A 23597-nucleotide genomic window follows, 5' to 3' on the forward strand; every position below is an offset into this window, starting at 1 on the left:
ATTCGCTTTTGTTGAGCATGCTATCAGATCTGCTTGACCAAGCTTGATCTTTCTTTGCTTCAGTTTTTAAGTTTTTGTAACGAAATAACAATTGCTTACTGTTTTGTGGTGTTAAAATTTCCAAGTAACCATTAAATTCATTATTTATATTTCTCTCTGTATTTATTATCCCATTTGTGTTTTTATTTTCTAATACATTTTTTTTTTTGCAACTAATTCTAATAATACTTGTCTTGTAATTATTATAGTGCCATTTACTACTGGAATTCATTGTCCATTAAACTGTGAAATCACGTACTTAGTTTAAGCATGACAATCTGTGCAGACACATCACGACAAATTCAAGAGCTCATAACTTGGCTCTTCACTTCAATACAAGAATTTCCCACTCCAATGTTAGATCAGGTCGGCAAATACAAAAAGTAAAATAACTCTTAAACTATAGTCACTGGCCAGAAATCTAGATTACGAAACGCTCAATTCAAAATATTATCGGTGAACACGACACGAATTGGTGATTCCTAAATGATGCACCGCACATACAACAATTAGACTTACTTAGGATGACAAAAATCTATTCTTCTATCAGGGCTAAAATCCTAAATTGGCTTTAATAAATATTCAGTAATAATCCGCCTCTCTTATATTTTATTTATGTTCATAATAAATAATAAGAGTGCCAGCAGCCTCGCAAAAGGACTTTCCTTCTACTAGACTGCATTCGTCGGTAACATCCAAAATGCCAATGGACTAACCTTATTTACCTTCTTCTCACCACTGTAAATAATTTTTTGACACAAACTGCAAAACTACAGATAGACATATTTCAATAGTATCGTATCAATTACTTATTAAATTATTATCAAAAATTCTACAAATTTGTAAGATGCAATTTCATTCGATAATTTTGTGGTTAAGTGATGATTTTGTGCAGAGCATTCGAGAAAACTTCCGCCGAGCACTGCCAGTTTTTGTCACCCGTACATTAGTTTTTAATCTCGAAGATTGAGTAATAATAAACTCTACCATCCCAAATGACTCCTTTATTATGTTTACCTCTTTGATTATAGGTAGTGGCATTGCATTTTGTGGAAAAAAATATACTCTTTATTTCATTACAAGTTTGATTTGTTTAAATTTTGAGGAAAATCCCACAAGTTTCCTATCTATTCTACCCTTCGGAATGCCTCTAGACAGATATAATTCTAAAATATTCATATTTACGGAGAAAACATTACTTTCGTCATCCTAAATAGGTTAATTAATGTATGTGCGCGTCACAACTATTACATACTTAAAAAATGAGAAGAAATCCATTTGTATAGAGATAGTGATTATATTGAAAGACGAACATGTGTAATTAAAGTAAAATACTTTTACTATTTTTCAAAACTGGTCACATTATCCCAACTCTTCTCAAACTAATTTTATATAATTGGAGACGTCACTAGTCCGATGACCCTCGTATTTCCCCTTACAAATTTCTTGCAATCGTAATTTATAAAACTTAACTTTATCATTTTCAAACAGTTAAATATAAAATTACTTTAATCATTGAATAATTAATGTTAAATATCTCATTACCTTATATAACTTATATCCTTGAGAAAGTTAAAAAAAAAAATTGAACATTACTATGCACCCTGTATGTATTTGTGATAGCTAAGTCCTTATACACTACATAACTGACAAATGCAGATAGCTAGATACAGTTACAAACGTGACTTACAGTTAAAGTAAGGTCGTTACATGCCGTGAGATAAGACCACTCGCATCCCTAGCAATAAAATTCAGAAGTTAGTGCACCCATATCGAAAACAATGCATAATATTGGAGAAAAGCCATTAACAAAGAAGATTGCAACTGATTTAGAACAGAAGGACGTCCCATATGAATAGAATGAATAGATAGCACAAAATGCTAACATGTACATCAAGCACGGATGTCTCTCTCAAGCATTCATTCTTCTGCTCTCATTCATTTCTCATGTTCAGAATAAGGGCATTTTTTGTTTTTCAATGTCTTTGTGCTGCATTCATTACGACGTAACGTACGTTGTGCATTGCTTACACGCGTCAGTGTATAAGGACTTCACCATGCACACAGTATATATCTTTTTACACTGTTGTCTGTCGAAAACAAACACAAAAAATTAAGAAAATTACAAAAGTTTGTTAAACATATTTACAAGTCTCTTATCAGGCTACATTAAGGTAAATTAACAAAATCTGATAAAAATTGATTCGATCGTTCGATTCATAAAAGTTTATCGAGTCATTCGTACGTGTTAATAAAAATATATACACGGTCTTCATTAAAAAATTTATCGGTTGCAAATTTAAAATTATGTATTTTATTGCTTTCTATTCTTTAAATTTAAAGCATGTTCTAAAAGTTATTCTGTCACCTTATCCGTTCTAAACCGACTATACCCTAAGTAACAAAGGCAAAATTATTCTCATCTCTGTACATTTCTGAGCAAATTTGTATTATGCTAGTCTGCTAGTAACCACAGGATAGTTCGACCGGGCTAGAAAATATTTATTTGATTAGAGTGTGCTTTACAGTCAGACATTTTACAAATTACACGAAAAAGAAACAAACGATACAGTATTAAAAAAACTTCTTAACAAACTCGACCAAAATAATGGAATAATACAACTGTTACGAGTGGAACCGAACCATTTTGCCTATTTTTTAAATCGTACGTGTCTATACCTAATATTTTCATTAAAATTTTATGATGCTCCAACATAAAACTATGTTAACCACTGTGCTTCTATCATTATTAAAATCTGAAAAATACATTATATATATATATTTTTAATGGAAACTAAAACAGTATTTAACTATCTGATAAGTAAAAATGGAACAACCGCTTATAAACTAGACTGAAAATTTTCGAATTAATTGAATAACGTTATTGCTATTTGGGAATCTAAAACATTGTGCCGAAACACTCAAATAGAGTCGTTAATACAGGTGTCCGAGAAGTTACCTTGCAGTGAGAAATTCGCAGCAACATTGAAGTTATGTCAGTATTGCATAGGAGACCAGTAAGCCATCTGTTTGGTACTGGTTGACCAAATGGTATCGCATACAAGCTACAGGTATCATATGCAATAGCGTATGCATAACTTCGTTACAAATTTCTCAAGGCACGGTAACTTTTNGACAAGGAAGTTTCTGTCAACTTTCATTCCTTCTGATGATTTCTTTGCTTTGTTTCAATTGAAATCACCTTTCTGTTTTTTTAGAAGCCATGATTTGCACAACACTTGAATAAATGTAAATACCCTGCAGTGAGGTGATGTACGTAATAAACAAGATAGCAAGCCGAATCCCAACGGGAGCTCTGTACTTCAGATACACTAATAATATATTCTAATAATATTAATATATTATAAAAATAGCAGATTGTCATTGGCAACGGCAAAAGAGTGGAAACATCATTCGCACTTGTTCGCAGAAAGTCCATTGTTCACCTAACGTAACTGCCGAACAAAAAGTCCTGTTGTTCGCAGCCAGTCCGTTGCTCGAGTCACGTAACGGCCAAATAGAAAGTCCGTTATTCGAGGCGTACGTTATACAAGGCACCACTGTATATATTTTCTCTTATATAACTGCATATCCATGCAAAACTTCATTAAAGTGTGTCCATTAGTTTTTCAGAAATTCAACAACATGTGTAAATTCTCTTAATTTTGAACACCAGTGTATAACAGACAAAAACATAAAAATGAATTCAAATATCACATTAAAAGTAAAAATATAAGCAACTTGTTTATATAAAATACTAGTACACTCACTGCCAAAAGTTAAGCACAGAGCAGAAAATGTTCATGTCTGGAAAGCAATCAGCATTTGAGAGGCTGCAATTCACTGCAGAGGTAGGTGGAAGTATGCAAATATGTTACGTTACTATCAATCATGGTTATGTGTCCTGAAATATGCAAAACAGGCAGTCGTATAAGAAGCCAGCCTTCTGAAGTGTGAGAGGAGTTGCATGTAAGTGCCGAGAAAAAGTGTGGAGAACTGTCGTATAATTACTGTGCGTGATTGACATGTTTCTATGGCTTCCAGAAGACGAATGACAGACAGTGAGCGCTGGCAGTGTGTGGGACGCCTTGAAGCAGGCCAATCAATCACAAATGTTGCTCCTTTTCTTTGGTGTTCATCATTTCGTCATTTCACAGTTATGGAAACAATTCGAAACAAGCCAAACAGTTGTCCAAAGACCTGTGGCCGGTTCCCCAAGGGTTATGACCCCTGCAGAAGATTGCTATATTGCTGTTGTAGCCAAGCAGAATTGAAAAGCAACTCTACACGTGTGACGTCGATGGTTGCAGCAGCCATTGGTAAAACGATATATGCTACTACTGTGCGCCGAAGTCTATACATGAACGGACTGTACGCCCGAGTACCACGAGTTTGTGTTACACTATCCGTCCAATCCAGAGGCACACGATTAAAGTGGTGTGGGCAACATGTGAATTGGACTGTTTCTGATTGGGGCAACATTACATTCACGGATGAGTTGCAATTTTCCCTGGAGCCAGATGACAAGCATGTAGGAGTATGGAGAAAAAAAGGCACACACAATCATCCCCAGAACATCATCGAGCATCACGCATTCTGAGGTGAAAGCATTATGGTGTGAGCAGGCATTTCGTTGGGATATCACACCGACCTGCACATTTATCGAGGGGGTTCTGTGATGGCTGTTCAGTATCGGAATGAAGTCCTCAAACCCATTGTGAAATTGTATGCTGCAGCAGTTGGTCCTGCTTTCGTTTTAATGAATGATAACGCACGACCCCATAGAGCTGCCCTCGTCGACGACTACCTTGACTGAGGGAATCACGCATATGGATTGGCCAGCATACTCGCCAGACCTCAATCCCATTGAGAATCTTTGGGATGCCCTTGGCGGTGCTGTGTGTGCACGTTTTCCACCCCCTGCCACTCTCAGAGTTGCAAACTGCTATACAGGAGGAATGGCACTTATTTCACTCTGGAGTGGTTGATCACCTCATGGAAAGCATGGTTACATGCTGTAAACTTTGTGTAAGGATGAGGTGTGACCATTTACCCTATTAATGTCGGTTTTGTTTGTTTGTTTTGGATTTAAACATTGTTTTGTTAATGATTCCAATATGATTTCATCTTATACTTTATGAGAATTCAATATTGTTTTCATCTTTCTATGTAATTCTTTGTGTTGTTTCATGCATAAACATATTTGCTACTTTCCGGCCTCATTTTGTGTCAATCACAGTTTTATTTGTCAATTTTTTCGCAGTTTACTGCTCCGTGCTTAACTTTTGGCAGTGAGTGTAGTAAAGGCAGTCCCCAACTTTTGAATGGGGCAATCCTAAAAACCAGGGCTGTGGAATTGGAGTCGAAGTCGTGGCATTTTAGTCAAAGTTGGAGTCATCAAAAATCCTCTGACTCCAATTCCCTTTTACTTTTCAACTTGTTATGTATATAAAACGGAAAAGTATCGGAATCATGTCAAATTTGACCCTTTGAATTTTTTTCAAATCCAATCCACATGTTTGGAAACCACCTGAACCCAAAAATTGTCAAATAAAAGGGGAAACTTCATGTATGTGTACACGTGTGCTGACGTATAATTTGTTTACTTTCTTTATTCTCTGTTCTGAGATATTAAATACTATCTCTGAATGGGTAAAGTTTAAGAAACAAAATTTGGTGCAGTAACTTGTGTATAAAGGGGCATTAATGCTATTAAATTTTGGTTCTTAATAAAGAACCAATATTTAATAGCATTAACAGGATGGAGACATAGAAGGAGTCATGTTGTATCTCCAATGTGGTTGGACTTAATAAATATTTTACTCCTTATTATCTTTCACAAATTTTTTTTTATAAAACTCATTTCTTCCCTCAAAATTAAGCTTTTTGTCATTTTATGATAATACAGAAGAACCCATTAAGATGTTCTCGCCTGCAAAGTTAGGATGCATATAGAGGCACGATTTAGTTCAACCACTTTAAAGCTTAATAACTCTGTGTTAAAACATCCAACTCCAATTTAAAAACCACAAAAATTATTAGGCTTCAAACAGGGTGAATAAAATCATGCCCCCATACATAGTCTAACATCCATACATACAGAGAAAATCGAATCTTTTGCGTATCTCGACATTTCAAGGTGTCCCGAGTCCAAAAATTAAAAATTTCGGAGGGTCATTTTTTGACCGCTCAAAAGGTGTTAATTTAAACACACAAAACTTTCACAAAATAAAGAATGCATTTTTCTCACGGAAGGTGGCATGCACACATCACGACTACCCATAAACAAAGAAGTCTACAAAAGACGGGTCATTTGAGATACAATCGACCCCCCGATAACACGGTAGACACATTCCACTTTTTATGAAATTCACGTTCTACGAGTCCTTAAATACATGAGCCAATCACAGCCCGGCACGTCTGCACTTTATGGACTACAGCTGTTCGAAAGGTTTTCTTCCATAAAATTAATTGATTCTAGACTAATTTGACTCAACATTTCCAACACAAGTATAATTTGTTAGGAATAATCCATAAAAACTATGCTATAAACAAAAAATTGTAGGATTACTTACCAAATGTGCACCGTTCGACGATGCCATTGCTTAAGCTTGTTTTCGTCGCGGAGCGGCACATCGAACAGGGGCACTCGTTTCCTGATAAATTATTTTTCTGCGAAAAATTTGCTGAACTTTGGAGACATCATTAATATAAATATAATTTTTATGGACGTTAAATAATAAATGGTTTTTAGTAGGTCCGCTGCTCATTTAAACCCAATGGTTTGTGCAATATCCGCTATTGGTCTAGATTCGACCAATCCTGTCGCAACACGAGTTGGCGATGACGTTTTACCGCATTTTAAGAGTTTCTTTTAGCGTCTTTATACGAATACAATCGCAATTTTTTCACCACGATATACGAATCCGCATTATATGAACCCATGTTATAGGGTGGTCTACTGTACTTAATTTATTATTATTTAACTTTCAAGACTGAGACTTCTCCTTACAAATGCATACATGTTTTGACAATAATTTAATAATTAATTGTTATAATAATATAATTAGAATGTGCATACCCATAGATTTGCATCTCTGCGCCAAAATATTGTTCACAATAGTAACAAATAGAAAAAGAGACATGGTTACTCCGTCGACATTTTGGACATAATCGATGGAGGTGTACCATAGAAGAAGGAATGCTATCTTGTGGGACTCGTAGTACTGTTATTATTACAAATATGTGTGAAATGCAGGTGAAGTTAGGAGCATGAGTTATTAAAAAACATTTAATTAAAACCAATTTCATCTTTGGTCTAATTGCCATATGCGCATCGGCCAAAAACGTACAGAAGTCCAAATCTGGCAAAAGCAACTTAAGAGTATAAAAGCATTACATATGAAACAGCGTGTTGGCCAAATGCCTATATGACCGCGCACACTTATACATTTATTACACTGGCAACTCTTTCCAACTTTCTTTCATAACTTTCATTTTAAGTTGGCTAACCAAACAACTTATTTTCAAAGTATCTAAATTATTATAATGTTTAAAGGGATAATTAATTCATAAGAAAACAGGTGCGTTGTACAAAATTCATTATTTAGAATGTGTATCCCTAGTTAACTTTAATGTATTCTGGCAGTTTCTTAGATAAGATTATTTAAATTTGGAATCCTGCACAATTCTTTAAGGTTTACGATATTCATTTAATTGAGACATTCCATATCAAATCCTTATTTGCTTCTGTTTTAAATAAAAAATTATTAATCATTCACGTAAAAATATTAATACAAAATAGTTATTATAAAGGGAAGAGATTGTACAACAGAATAAAAATGAATTCCACGAGGGATTTAATTTTATATTGAAATGGTCTATCGCATCAGACATGGAATGAGCTCAAAAAACAATATCGATCACAAGAAAAATGTAAAAAATAAATTCAAGAGTTTAAAGAAAGAAAGGCAAAAGGAAAAAAATAATAAAAATACATCACAAGATGCCAAACAAATTGCAAGAGTAAAAGAATTTTATTCACCACTGAGGCCCGAAGAGAGTGTGTCGTCGTCGTCCGTAATACTGTCGGACGCCTCCAGGTCGTCGGTTCCCCTCGAGCCGGGAGCCGGACTGGGGTGGCTGAGACTGGGAGCAGAGGGCGTGGAGGGCATCCGCATTCCGCCAGATGTCAGACTACTAGACTTTTTCAGTTCGTAGTGTGAAAAGGGGAGAGATTTCTCGGGGACGCCGGGTCTCCTCCGTCCCGTGGCATACAGAGAGGAGTGCGCCACTCCGGAAGGCCATCGGAGATGGTGGGGAGGAAGGCGAGGCGAATAGTGCAGCTGACTTTGGTAGGAAGAAGAAGAAGAGTTCCTAGAGAGAGGAACTAGAGCCGGAGGGGGAAACGTGAGATCTATGCCGGCATGCGGCTCCCTTTCGTGTCGGGAAGGCGGAAAAGAAGGCGACGCCCCAGCTTTCATAGCGACCACGTGGTCCAGAGACTCAGTGCTGGGAAAGGCTTGCCGATATAATTCTGCAAAGGTGATCGAAGCAATATGCTTGTTAAGAAAACAGAAATTTCTCTGAATAAGAACATAAATTTATATCTGAATAGATATTGTCCCAAATATTTTAACTTATTTCACTAATCTATATGTTATCATTAAGGAACGCAGTTCTAAAACCAAATAAAACTTAGAAAAACATTTAATTTTCACTGTACTGAACTTGTTTTGTCAGAACAAATAATTTGGTACTGTCGTATTAAGTGAAACACAAATAATATTTACAAACATAGATATATTTTGTGTGAAAATTAAAGCAAAAATTAAAAACTACAAATCATAATCTTCTAATTTTTATATTCATTATATTTGACTTTCATCTTACTTCATCTTACTTCAAGTGTAACAAATTTCACAAACTTTAGATGAAATGAATTAAATTTCATTATTTGCTAGCAAAATCTATTTCATTTTCCAGATTAAAATCGAAATATTTCTTCGTTAATCTGTCAATAAATACTCTTATTATCAAAAGTTTGTCTGATTGCAACCAAATCAATCTATTTTTAATTATTTTAAAATGTTGCCCGGTACTAAGTAAACAAATGACAATGACTCTTACTTGTATAAAAATAGTTTTAGAAAAGAGAGAACAATATGATCACCTTGTAATGAATAGTAAAGACCATTTATTTTAATCATACATATTCATTTTTCAATATAATTGCCATTTAAAGCAAAATGATTTTCAAACATTTGATCCATATTTGCACTCTTTGCACAGAAAGCTTTCAGATTTTTCCATGATCCGAATACTCAAAAACCAGGGCTGTGGAGTCGGAGTCGTGGAGTTTTGGTGTTTTAGCCGGAGTCGGAGTCGGATTGTAAGGAAAAGTCGGAGTTGGAGTCGGTAGATTTTTACGCGACTCCACAGCCCTGTCAAAAACACACACCCACACCCCAGTATGGCAGCTTGAAGTTTGAAGTCTGATAAAAAGTGTCAACCTTTTAACATCTATAAGTTTTGAACAAGTAGAAGTCTACTTTTAGCCAGATCCGAGCTGTAAATAGGATTTCGAATAACCAGTAGTCCTGGGTTTTTTAGCATATTTGTCATTTCCTTACTGTATATCTTATTCCTTGTCCACAGTGCCCACCATTTGGATCGAGATTTTCAGACTCTACCCCGTTATTTCAAAAATTACGGAATGTAATGAAATGCCGAAACTTTTTGTTGATCTCGACAAAGTTTGAGCTGCCATACGAGAGTGGGTGAAAGAGAAACTAATTGGTTTATTTTGCATGAAAAGGCGAAAGGGATCAAACATTTGAAAATGTGTGTCACTCTAATGGCTACCACAAGTTAAAGCTAGATTAAGATTCAAATCCCAAGTTTGATTAAATTCAGTATTCATTATGCATTATTTCTGGATTTAACTCGAATACAAAAGTCATGTATGATATAGATGCTTATTTGCGACGACCTACATGAAATTTAAAATCGTCATAAAACTCGAATACATCCGTGTCGTTTTACAAAATATGCAAATAGTGCCTGTGTTAATCCGTAATTTGAGAAGTAACTCGCCAATGACAGCACCAAGAATAAGCAATTGTTTATCAAACAATTTTGTCGATATAATTCCAGTTTTATAACTTTCTACCTTTTTCAGCACACTCCACTATAGCGGTGAAGTGCTTATGTTTAAGACTTTTGTCCATCTGTCAGATGTCCACGCGCATGCGCAATGACTTCACTTCCATTACCTAAGTGTTATGTTCAGTTCAATCCATTTATTGCGCATGTGCGTGGACATGCGCAACTACTACTTGATTCCAAAAATTTATAAAATTTATTTTAAACAAAATTAATATTTGATTCGCTTTTGTTGAGCATGCTATCAGATCTGCTTGACCAAGCTTGATCTTTCTTTGCTTCAGTTTTTAAGTTTTTGTAACGAAATAACAATTGCTTACTGTTTTGTGGTGTTAAAATTTCCAAGTAACCATTAAATTCATTATTTATATTTCTCTCTGTATTTATTATCCCATTTGTGTTTTTATTTTCTAATACATTTTTTTTTTTGCAACTAATTCTAATAATACTTGTCTTGTAATTATTATAGTGCCATTTACTACTGGAATTCATTGTCCATTAAACTGTGAAATCACGTACTTAGTTTAAGCATGACAATCTGTGCAGACACATCACGACAAATTCAAGAGCTCATAACTTGGCTCTTCACTTCAATACAAGAATTTCCCACTCCAATGTTAGATCAGGTCGGCAAATACAAAAAGTAAAATAACTCTTAAACTATAGTCACTGGCCAGAAATCTAGATTACGAAACGCTCAATTCAAAATATTATCGGTGAACACGACACGAATTGGTGATTCCTAAATGATGCACCGCACATACAACAATTAGACTTACTTAGGATGACAAAAATCTATTCTTCTATCAGGGCTAAAATCCTAAATTGGCTTTAATAAATATTCAGTAATAATCCGCCTCTCTTATATTTTATTTATGTTCATAATAAATAATAAGAGTGCCAGCAGCCTCGCAAAAGGACTTTCCTTCTACTAGACTGCATTCGTCGGTAACATCCAAAATGCCAATGGACTAACCTTATTTACCTTCTTCTCACCACTGTAAATAATTTTTTGACACAAACTGCAAAACTACAGATAGACATATTTCAATAGTATCGTATCAATTACTTATTAAATTATTATCAAAAATTCTACAAATTTGTAAGATGCAATTTCATTCGATAATTTTGTGGTTAAGTGATGATTTTGTGCAGAGCATTCGAGAAAACTTCCGCCGAGCACTGCCAGTTTTTGTCACCCGTACATTAGTTTTTAATCTCGAAGATTGAGTAATAATAAACTCTACCATCCCAAATGACTCCTTTATTATGTTTACCTCTTTGATTATAGGTAGTGGCATTGCATTTTGTGGAAAAAAATATACTCTTTATTTCATTACAAGTTTGATTTGTTTAAATTTTGAGGAAAATCCCACAAGTTTCCTATCTATTCTACCCTTCGGAATGCCTCTAGACAGATATAATTCTAAAATATTCATATTTACGGAGAAAACATTACTTTCGTCATCCTAAATAGGTTAATTAATGTATGTGCGCGTCACAACTATTACATACTTAAAAAATGAGAAGAAATCCATTTGTATAGAGATAGTGATTATATTGAAAGACGAACATGTGTAATTAAAGTAAAATACTTTTACTATTTTTCAAAACTGGTCACATTATCCCAACTCTTCTCAAACTAATTTTATATAATTGGAGACGTCACTAGTCCGATGACCCTCGTATTTCCCCTTACAAATTTCTTGCAATCGTAATTTATAAAACTTAACTTTATCATTTTCAAACAGTTAAATATAAAATTACTTTAATCATTGAATAATTAATGTTAAATATCTCATTACCTTATATAACTTATATCCTTGAGAAAGTTAAAAAAAAAAATTGAACATTACTATGCACCCTGTATGTATTTGTGATAGCTAAGTCCTTATACACTACATAACTGACAAATGCAGATAGCTAGATACAGTTACAAACGTGACTTACAGTTAAAGTAAGGTCGTTACATGCCGTGAGATAAGACCACTCGCATCCCTAGCAATAAAATTCAGAAGTTAGTGCACCCATATCGAAAACAATGCATAATATTGGAGAAAAGCCATTAACAAAGAAGATTGCAACTGATTTAGAACAGAAGGACGTCCCATATGAATAGAATGAATAGATAGCACAAAATGCTAACATGTACATCAAGCACGGATGTCTCTCTCAAGCATTCATTCTTCTGCTCTCATTCATTTCTCATGTTCAGAATAAGGGCATTTTTTGTTTTTCAATGTCTTTGTGCTGCATTCATTACGACGTAACGTACGTTGTGCATTGCTTACACGCGTCAGTGTATAAGGACTTCACCATGCACACAGTATATATCTTTTTACACTGTTGTCTGTCGAAAACAAACACAAAAAATTAAGAAAATTACAAAAGTTTGTTAAACATATTTACAAGTCTCTTATCAGGCTACATTAAGGTAAATTAACAAAATCTGATAAAAATTGATTCGATCGTTCGATTCATAAAAGTTTATCGAGTCATTCGTACGTGTTAATAAAAATATATACACGGTCTTCATTAAAAAATTTATCGGTTGCAAATTTAAAATTATGTATTTTATTGCTTTCTATTCTTTAAATTTAAAGCATGTTCTAAAAGTTATTCTGTCACCTTATCCGTTCTAAACCGACTATACCCTAAGTAACAAAGGCAAAATTATTCTCATCTCTGTACATTTCTGAGCAAATTTGTATTATGCTAGTCTGCTAGTAACCACAGGATAGTTCGACCGGGCTAGAAAATATTTATTTGATTAGAGTGTGCTTTACAGTCAGACATTTTACAAATTACACGAAAAAGAAACAAACGATACAGTATTAAAAAAACTTCTTAACAAACTCGACCAAAATAATGGAATAATACAACTGTTACGAGTGGAACCGAACCATTTTGCCTATTTTTTAAATCGTACGTGTCTATACCTAATATTTTCATTAAAATTTTATGATGCTCCAACATAAAACTATGTTAACCACTGTGCTTCTATCATTATTAAAATCTGAAAAATACATTATATATATATATTTTTAATGGAAACTAAAACAGTATTTAACTATCTGATAAGTAAAAATGGAACAACCGCTTATAAACTAGACTGAAAATTTTCGAATTAATTGAATAACGTTATTGCTATTTGGGAATCTAAAACATTGTGCCGAAACACTCAAATAGAGTCGTTAATACAGGTGTCCGAGAAGTTACCTTGCAGTGAGAAATTCGCAGCAACATTGAAGTTATGTCAGTATTGCATAGGAGACCAGTAAGCCATCTGTTTGGTACTGGTTGACCAAATGGTATCGCATACAAGCTACAGGTATCATATGCAATAGCGTATGCATAACTTCGTTACAAATTTCTCAAGGCACGGTAACTTTTTTGACAAACTGTATTTTTATCTTATAGAAATTGAGCTCGGTTAAAATCAAAAATATAAATTACTTTCAAAATCTTTTACCGTCAGACTAACGATGCAAAGAAATGAAAAAGAAAAGTATACGACTAGTAAAATAATGGTTGAATGTTTATTCAATATGATTTCTTTTGTATACGAATAAAACAAATGGACAAAATATTTCGTAGTATTCTCAAATTTGGGCTTTTCGTTTCTTTTCATTAGACAATTTAATTAAATATTTAAACACTAAACAGAAAATGGGGCTAAAAAATTACCAAGAAATTTGGCAAAAGGCAGGCTGCCGAGTCACCATCTCTTGTTAAACGTAACAATAAATGAATTAAATTTCTTGCAGAATATTACGAAATTTAAATTTAATTAATTAAATATTACATATAACAACAGCTGGCAGCATGGCAATCTTCCTCCAGTCAAATTGCTCGGTAATAATTTAACCCCGAAGGCCCAAAAGAGAATTCGGCCGTTGGTTTAGCATTTGTAATAACTGTAGGGTCAGTCGTATTTATTGTATATAAATATTTGAAATAAATAGATAAATACTGTAAATTACAACACGATTTTGAAAAATTCCGATACTTCAATACAACGAAAATTATTTTTCGTACAAAGTATTATGTGTAACGACTTTTTTTTGTTATTCAAAATATTTTAAACACAAAATATTCAAGCAACAATTTCAGACTTAAAAATCATAATAATATATCCCACAATTTTTCCTTTATCAATTTTAACTCTAGAGTTGTTCTCGACAATGCATAAACTTTCTAATAATCCATCCAAGTATTTTATATTCATATATTATATCTTACAATATAAAACTTATGATACTAGTGCATATAAATATAATATGTATATCATTTTGTCTCTTAAACATTAACAAATTATACAGTAAAAATATTCAAATAATGAAATAAAAGATTAATTCAAAAAGTACATTTTAACAAATTTGGACTAGACTAAATGTTCAAAATTTACTTCAAAAGAAACCGCAGTAAATCATTACCCGTGGGAAGGCTCCTTTTGTTTTTGACCCTGCTTGGCTTCACCAGATGTTCTCCGTTCTCTTTACTGTACACGCTGGAATACAGGTCGCTGTCGTCGCTCAGACTCAGAGGCCCTCCGTCCAGATAACTGGCCGGAGACGCGGGTTCGTCTTCGGGCCGGCTGTTGTCCATCGGGAGTTGTTCGTAGAGACTTTCCGAATCGGCACTGAATAAAAGAACGTCGTTTACATTTTTGTTTTCTGGTTTAATATTATGCCAAATTTTTAAAAATGATTTAATTTCTTCAAAATACAATATATAATAATAAAATTTCAATCATTTTTGATTGTTACAACAGTAGATTTTGATGAAAACATAGTTGATGAAAACATGATTATACAACATGTGTCCAGAAAATAAGAACATTTGCACATGGCGCTCTGTGCAGACGAATGACTGCCATCAATTCAAGGTCAATTTGTTCTCTGATGTATTAGCTTAGCACGTGTAGTTTTCATAATGGCAAGCTTATCATTACTGTTTTGTCAAGGGTTAAAATGTGAACAAAAATTGAAAATCCTGCCGAAGTGTTATTTGTTTTCTAAATGTAAAAAAAGTTCGTCCTATAAAAATTCATATACAAATCACAAAAGTGTATAGTGGTCACATTATGAACAAAGCAGGTGTGAGAAAATGATATTTGATGTTTAATCAAGGAAGTTAATGTGTGATCGTACTCTTCTGTAGCCACTCGAGCCGTGCTTTGGAAATTTGGCCGGGACATTTTCGGCCATCTACCATTCAGTACCGACCTGGCCCCCAGTGACTTTCGGCTCTTTCCCAAGCTGAAAGAATATTTAGGAATAGATAACGAGGTGAAAGAAACCGTCCCTCTGACGAAACTGATGGTGAAAATCTGATAAAGGAATCTACAAACTAGTGCTGTGATATGACAAGTGCTTAAACTGTAATGGTAACTATGTAGAAAAGTAATTGGTCCTGTACTAATTACTTAATAAAATTTCTTCCCATGTATACTGTTATTTTTCCTTTTTATAATCAAACATTTCATATTTTCTGAACACCCCCTAATAGTTTTTGGAGTCTCAACAAATTTGTTATCTTGTAACAAGCCTATTTAGAGTTTTGAAAACATTTCTATTAAATTTTTTAGTCATTTTACAGAATTCTCTTTATTGGATTGCCTATTAAGGCTGTGTTTATGCTGCCAACAACAACAACAAAACCCATTTGTCTGTCAGTAAAATGTTCACGTCAGACATTATCATTGTATTTTTATTTTAGTCATTCATCATTCAAAAGTTAGCCAAGATTCCACAGTTGTCATCATTGTCATAATGATATTGACCAATTGACATAAACTTCACAAATTTCTCTTAAAACAAGACGGAGGAATGGCTAATCTTGTGTCTCAAAGAAAGGCCTCGGCTCTATGACACGTCCGGAAACATGAAAGAATTAACATTTAATTCAGCATATCCATTTTTAAAACATGGCCGAGTCTGGTCTAAAAATGCAGAAATCCACGGAATAATGCTAAACTGAACTTAAACTGCGCATGCCCTAACACAAAAACTTTGGCAACAAACAAATATGACAAGTGACACACTGTAATTATCAATTAACATCCACGGTCGTCATTGTCTGCAGCACAGATGCAGCTTAAGTCATCCAAATTAGATGGAAAATTTAATAAATCTTAAGTAAAATAAATATAACCAATCAATTTTAGATACTTATTACTCTAAATACTACACTTACCCATCTTCTAATGATCCACTACGTATATGGTAAGATTCTTGACGAGAAGGAACTGGAGGCGGTATGGGTGTTCGACCATCGATCGGATAATCTAAATCTTCCATGTGGAATGCCTTTTCTATCTGAGGTTTCTTTTCCCAGACTTCTTTAAAAAACGGTGTATAAAATGCAGCTAGAAAAAAGAAACATAATTTAATACTTATTTTTCATTTGTCGATTTTAATAAAATCGAAACGGAAAGCTCCCAAATTCTATCGACTAGACAATTTTAATAAAACGACATTTACTATTTTGTTGGCAAGTAGCTGTCGAAGTCATAAAATGGGCTTGTAATTTGTCGGCGACGGCGTTTCCCTCCGTAATGAGCTGATGAGATAATTCGCTCGAGAAAAATGCGTTGGCGCTTCCCGTTTCGGTCACGGCCAAAATTTGTATTGGAATGTTAGGAATATTCATAGAGAAAGCACTGAAAATGTAAACAAGTAGAATTACAGCAAAACTACAGTCAAAAAGAATTAAAAAGCTATTTCAATTTTAATTAAGAAACTTTTCAAACATTCAAGTTTTGTCACCATCGCGGTGTATAAGAAATTTCCATGTTGTTGATAAGCGCGCTGTTTCCAGTTAAGAAATTTTATTATTAATTGTTGAAGTGTAGAAAACATCAATGAAAATGTCATTACAGTTGACACAAACATATCTTAACAGGCAAATTAAAGAATACAAAATACAATACTTTTTAAACTCTTTCCATCCTGTGGGTACTAAGTGGGCCTTATTTACCAAGCCAATTATTAGTTTGACCGAGCCCAAAGTGGGGCAACTGGGTGGCAATGAACAGGGTCCAACCGCACTGAAAAATTCCCGGGGATTTTTTTGACCCATCCAGATTTGCAGCAGTAAGTTGTCGCCTTAATTGTTCGGCCATCTGGCCGTCCAATGTTTTGATACTTGCAAATGCCGAGAACGGAGAAGAAAATAAAAGATCAATTCTTAATAATTGTTTCTGTATTTTAAACAATACTGTGCTTTTTTTTTTTACAGAAAGAGTCACATTTGAATTAAATTGTCTTGAGTAGTTTGTGATAAAACAGAACCGATAAATGAGGTCGTTAAAGTTTCATTGTTTCAAACAAATTCAAGAATGCTCGACCCCAAACTTAATTCTAAAAAGAACTAAACTTTTAAGTTGACATTCCAGTTTACATTTCCAAAAATATTGCATGATCTGCAAACAGATGTGACATTACAGTTTCTACAAAGAGACATACCTTAAAGTAGAAAGCGAAGCTTTTCTTTTTGTAGAATAAACAAGAATAAATCCGTGAACTAATTCGTCTCTGTACGCGTTGGCTCCGTGGTAGGACGTCACGCGGACTTCCACGCTCCTTTTTGAGTCGCCCAGATACGTTTCTAGAGTTATAGTGTGCGGCGAAGTAACGAAGCAGCATTGATGACTAAGAAGAGGACCTAATACGTGCTCTATGGTATATGGATCACCACACAACATACACATTATAATCCTAAATAATAATTAGAAAAAGAAAGCAAATTGTGATTATGAAAATTAAGTCCAAAAAGTCTGCTTAAACATAATTATATTTAATTAAAAATACAGTAAAACATCATTAAATAAAGTAATTAATTATGTATCTCTGTTTCATTAATTATAAAAATTTCTTACTAATTCAGATTTACCATTTTTATATCGCAGATTTTTTAGTTTCTTTTTTAAATCTAAAATTTAAAGTGCAACTCTTCTCTTACCGTATCTCATATAAAGTTTATTTTCTAGTTAAGTATGACACTTTTTGACATATTAAACACCATATACTAAATCCATATTATTCAACTACCATTTCCTGCTGCCAATATATAATATTGAGGGGTTTTTCTCTCTTCACCTTCAGCTTTTTCTGCCCCTTAAGCACTAATAGAGCTTTTTTCCAGACTCACAATGAATTCGGTCAGATCCATGGGTGAGGAACAGGACCCGACATATCTGGGACAGACTGTCCACAAAAACTTCTTAGGATTCTCCTCCTAAATTCAATCCCAATTCCCCAGAATGGTAGATTGATACCGTTATCGGAAGCCTTTTTTTTTTTCTTGTGACGTAAGTCTTCTCTCCCACTTTATTGGCTGTTTTGTTTGCTATTTCTGATTTTGTAAAGCGGCAATGAGAGCTGAATTAACAGAGAGAAAGTAGATTGCTTTATTTATTCCCAGATCGTATGCACGATCCGAGCTTTAATTTTTACAAGTCTACACTAGAATGGTGAGTTACAATTGCTAGAGAATTACAAAATAATTCATTGAAAATCTACAAATACAGAACTAAAAAGCATGAGGCTCTAATTTACAAAATTCTGTATTTTTGATACCGTACATATCGATACAACCTCAAGAAAACAGCATTTACATTCAGGCGTAGTTTAAAAACTGACGTTTCACCATATTAGAGTAACTGTTTAATACATATTCAAATGTATACATTTAGTAAATAAACATTACCTAATATCTGGATTGATGGGTTGTTCTGGAAGAGTATGATATATCTGAAGTAAGCTTGCACGTCTCTGTATACTTTGCATCAATGACTGTAGAGCTTGACTGAGATTTGTTTCATCAAACTGCTGATCTGACGATGAATCATTTGAGCTTACGTCGATGAAAGGACATTGAAGGCTGTAAAATTTTATGCTTAACATTAACTCTACTTTATTTATGTCTATAGAAATTAACATATTTAATGCTTCTCAAGAATCAATTAAACTAAAAATAAGAAAATCCAAGCAAGTGCTCACCTTTTGGCTCTGTTCTGTCCTTCTTCTCGAAGAAACATCAGATCTTTTTCATTGATGCTAGCATCAGCAGCGAAGAGAATGACGATGGGAAGACCGTGAAATGGCAATCGATCTTCCTGTTCTAAGTTGGACAACAGAGTCTTTTCTAAACTATCTCTGATGTATTCCAGAGTTTGCGGATTAGAATATACACAGAAACACCCTACAAGACAAATGTCTACAAATGTAAAATTAAGAAATAAACGACTGCAATTACCATTAGAGTCATATAATCAATATTAATTTAAATATAAAATAAACAGAATTAAAAACTAAATTTTATTTTAAGAGAAAAAATTAGAATTTCTAATCATAAATAAATAATAAATTATTATTAAAATATCAATGAAAATAAAATATTTAATGTGGCTTTCTAGTAGCATTCTTTCACATATTTTTGCTTTATTACATGTAAAAATTAGTACACGACCATATCCGAATCTAACACATTCCTAAAAGCAATTCAAGTATAGGTACGTTGCCGAATTTCCCATAACTGACGATCTGACACTTCCTATAATACCGACAAAATCACGAGGGGAAACTTGAAATTCCGGATTAAAAACGAACGTTTTCGGCTACCTTCGGCGGCCTGTATCAGGTTAAGCAGAATCTATATCGAACAAATCTATGGCAGGTTTGATACAGAGTCTGCTTAACCTGACACAGGCCACTGAAGGTAGCCAAAAGCATTCGTTTTTAATCGGAAATGCTGGAAAGCGAGAGGAAGGTGTGAATTTTAATATCTAGTTTATACATGTAGAAGGTATAATTAGTGGGTTAATGGTGTGGTGATAAGCTATAATTATATGTGATCACATTCAATTTGTCAAGGCCTTAGAACCGCGAGAAAAGGAAATTTGGCAGTATACCTGCATTCAAAATTTACATCATTATTTCCAATGGAAAACATTAAATTGCTTCCCTATCTGTCCAAATACCGAATAGCTCTGATCAATTGCAATTTTCTAACTCGAGCAATAACTCGAGCAATTTTCTACCATTCACCAGTAACTTAAACATTGATTAAGCGCAATCTCTTATATTAATGAATCTTGTTTTTAATTTGTAACAAAAACATCTCCGAAAATACTTCAACAAATCTAATTTTTTCACACTCATTTTTTTAGCAATGGAGTTAAACAGTTAAATATTGTTTCGTAAAACATTTCTCCCATTTTTATAGTTTCCGTTTAATCAAATTTATTTAGTTACACGATTTTCTCTATACTTTTTGCGTCGTGCCAAAAATATTAATTAATTAATTAATTGTTTATAACTTAAAAGAAATTCTCACTAACTAAAGGAATCGTTACATCATAAGAAAATTAATTGTTCCAGACAATTTTTCTTGTTTATTCTAAAAATAGATTTCTTTTTATTCTCTAATTTCCTGTTCCTTAATTCTCTTCCTGTTCCTGAAATTATTTTTCTTTCATTTCTGCTTTATAAAAAGCAAATGTATTTATGTACTCGGCTCAAATTTCTGTCTGTTTTCATTAAAATTTATGACTATTTGAACAAATACTTATTCATTTTTCATAAGAAAGCTTTTATATAACTACTATTCTAGTTTGCTTATGTGTTTTAATTTGTTTTAATTAAATTATATTCTACAGTTTACTGAAATAATCATTGTAATCTACTTAAAAATATTGTTCTGATTCAAAGCAAAAAAATTAATAATAAATTTTAACAAACTATAAAGCAACTTACCATGAGGCATAAATTCTAAAGTTCTAAATGAATTGTGAGGCAGTCCGACGTCACCGTCGATAATTCTAAAATCTAAAGTGTATTGGATTTTATCCATTTCATATATGTCGTCGGTCGTCTGGGCCTGAAATATTACGTTCGTATAGACTCGAATAGGATGAAATTCGATAAACGTTTAAGGGCTAATTTCTACCTTTATGGCGTTCTTTAGTTCTTCGGCCAGACCTCCCGATCCCAGCAAAACCAGATTGAGTTGATTGTTCTCGGTCTCCAGCAACCACTGACTATTTTTTGACCACGATGAAGGCCTAAAAATGATTGCAAGCATTTTTTAAATTTCAACACAAATTTAAATTATCATCGTATAATTTTACAAATACAGTGGAACTTCTATATTCGTCATCAATCTGTTCCTAAGGATCTAATGAACATGAAAAATGACAAATATAGAAACAATTTTTCTCACAATAAATAACCGATATTCAATTAATCCGATCCCATCCTGCAAAAAACATAGCTAGACATTTAATAAAAATATTCAAATCATATCGTTTTCATATCTGGATAGCATTATAAAAATAGCTAAGCCATTATAATTTAAGTAATTTGCAAGCTAGATTGTTCGTATATCCAATAAATCTAGTAAAAAATTAGCTAAATTGGCAACACTAAGCTAACACAATTAGCTTACTGGCGCAGGCGTGTGATTGTAGCGCCACTGCAGGTGTTGGGAATGACGACGAATACAGAAAATACCAACGAATATGGGGGGGGGATTTATCAAAATGTGACGAATATCAAATATTACGAATACAGAGGTTGACGAATATAGAGGTTTCACTGTACTCTAACAGATCGTTTAAATTTAATTATACATACTTTACAATTTATACTGGGCAATCGAATGAAAAGTTTACTCAAAGGAGTAGACTCAGCACTTTTGTTATCATTCTACTGCACGTCACAATAAATGTTTAATTCTTAAACATTTATTTACTACATGCTCCAGGGGTAAAGAAACAACTGTTTGCTAGCTTCACCAAGTCTACGTCGCGAGGGTAAACTTTTTATCCGATCTTCACGTATAAATCGGTAATTAAATTTCGACAATTTCCAATTTTGATATTTGCCTTCCTTAGCGATCCAAAATCGTGTCGATAAATCGATAAGATTTTATTGCGGACGTACCTATGAACTTTCTGCGCAATGACTTTTTCGATCAGAGAATCCATGCACTTCGGAAAAGCCGGGCAATGTTCCCTGATTGGACCGTGAACGAATCCAAGATGTCGAAGCAGCATCAGCATTCGTTCCTGATCCAATCTGTCTAAGGCCTTATACCTAAAAATAGAAATGAAAAACATTAATATCGAATAAAGCATGGCTTCTTAAAATATTCAATATAAACAGGAATAATAATAATCATTAATACATTTTAATATAATAAATTTATTACAAAATGTTACACATTTTTACTTTACATGCTAAATATAATTAAAGTAATGATTTTCATATGTTTCTTCCCATACTTTGAAGTGGTGTGAGATCTGTACAAATTCGTAAAAAATGGTTAATGGTAATTTTAATGTTCAAGAAACAATTCGAAGAGAACAATACGATGTAATTACCGAAAACTCTCAAAGAACAATGCCTACTGAAGAGCTGCATCATCTATTTACAGCAGTGTTTCTCAACGAGGCGATATTGCCCCCATGTGGGCATTTTTCCATGTTGAGGGGGTGATTAGTAATAATTTATATTTTGGGGGCAAAAAACAATTTTCTGGACAATAAAGTAAAACATTATATTAAGAATAATTAGATATTTTATTCGTTATATTTCATACAATAATTAAACAAATAACATTATACTAGTCACTAGTCTATTCAATGCAGTACGAATTTGGCGTTAGCCTTGGCCCTCGGCATTGGAATTTTGAAGGGAAGGGAGCGATACTACGTAACGGTTTTATTGAAGGGGCGACGATTCATTAGAGGTTGAGAAACACTGATTTACAGTAGTTTAACTGTATGTAATATATTGGATTAAGGAATAATTCACGAATGCTTTACGTTATTTGAAAGAGAATTTTTTTGCTCTACAAGATATCATGTTTTGATTTTTTAATTTTTTAATTTTGTGTACTATCAGATCATTAAAATGTGATGTCAAGTAGACAAAAAAGCATTTTTGACACCATTTGCTTTTTGCATTTAATCGAAGCGTTATGGCCGCCAAAGCCACTTATGAGATTTATGCCGTGTATGGAGAATGAGCAATGCCTCAGAGTACCACCCACCATTGGTTTTTGCACTTCGAAAATAAAAATCCGATTTGAAATCAAGAATGGATCACACACCAGTTGACCAATTGAGTTCAATGAAGAGTGATCAAATGAACTTCTTCATGAAAATCGACATCAAACGACCAGAGAAATGGCAGGGCAGATGGACTGTAATCAAAAAACTGTGATGAACCACCTTCACTCAACGGACGAGGTTCAGAAGCTCAGTGCTTGGATGCCACACATTTGAGCGAAAACAACAAAAATCAACACTCGCAATCATCAAAGTTGTAAACAACGATGGCGAGTATATTATTAATTTGTTGTAGTTTTTTGTTTAAAATAATTTG

At 33.6% G+C, this 23597-nt stretch overlaps 1 protein-coding gene across 7 annotated transcripts in view; it reads right to left on the minus strand.

The window, feature by feature from the left end:
- Positions 1-23597, minus strand: part of LOC111624929 (rho GTPase-activating protein 190-like) — a 134394-nt gene that overhangs the window by 42898 nt on the left and 67899 nt on the right. For 5 of the 7 annotated variants that reach the window (XM_023367915.1, XM_023367916.1, XM_023367920.1 and 2 more), the window contains exons 6-14: positions 22152-22304; positions 21157-21271; positions 20964-21087; positions 19209-19425; positions 18916-19089; positions 17673-17924; positions 16689-16867; positions 16402-16573; positions 14640-14845 (exon numbers count right to left, since the gene is read on the minus strand). In XM_023367915.1, coding sequence (XP_023223683.1) covers positions 14640-14845; positions 16402-16573; positions 16689-16867; positions 17673-17924; positions 18916-19089; positions 19209-19425; positions 20964-21087; positions 21157-21271; positions 22152-22304 — 1592 coding nt within the window. The remainder of the gene's footprint in view (positions 1-14639; positions 14846-16401; positions 16574-16688; positions 16868-17672; positions 17925-18915; positions 19090-19208; positions 19426-20963; positions 21088-21156; positions 21272-22151; positions 22305-23597) is intronic. The other 2 variants (XM_023367918.1, XM_023367917.1) reach the window with 1 other exon arrangement.

This window comes from Centruroides sculpturatus, unplaced genomic scaffold (genome assembly GCF_000671375.1).
Source record: "Centruroides sculpturatus isolate CEXI.00-Female unplaced genomic scaffold, Cexi_2.0 scaffold365, whole genome shotgun sequence".
NCBI lineage: Eukaryota > Metazoa > Arthropoda > Arachnida > Scorpiones > Buthidae > Centruroides > Centruroides sculpturatus.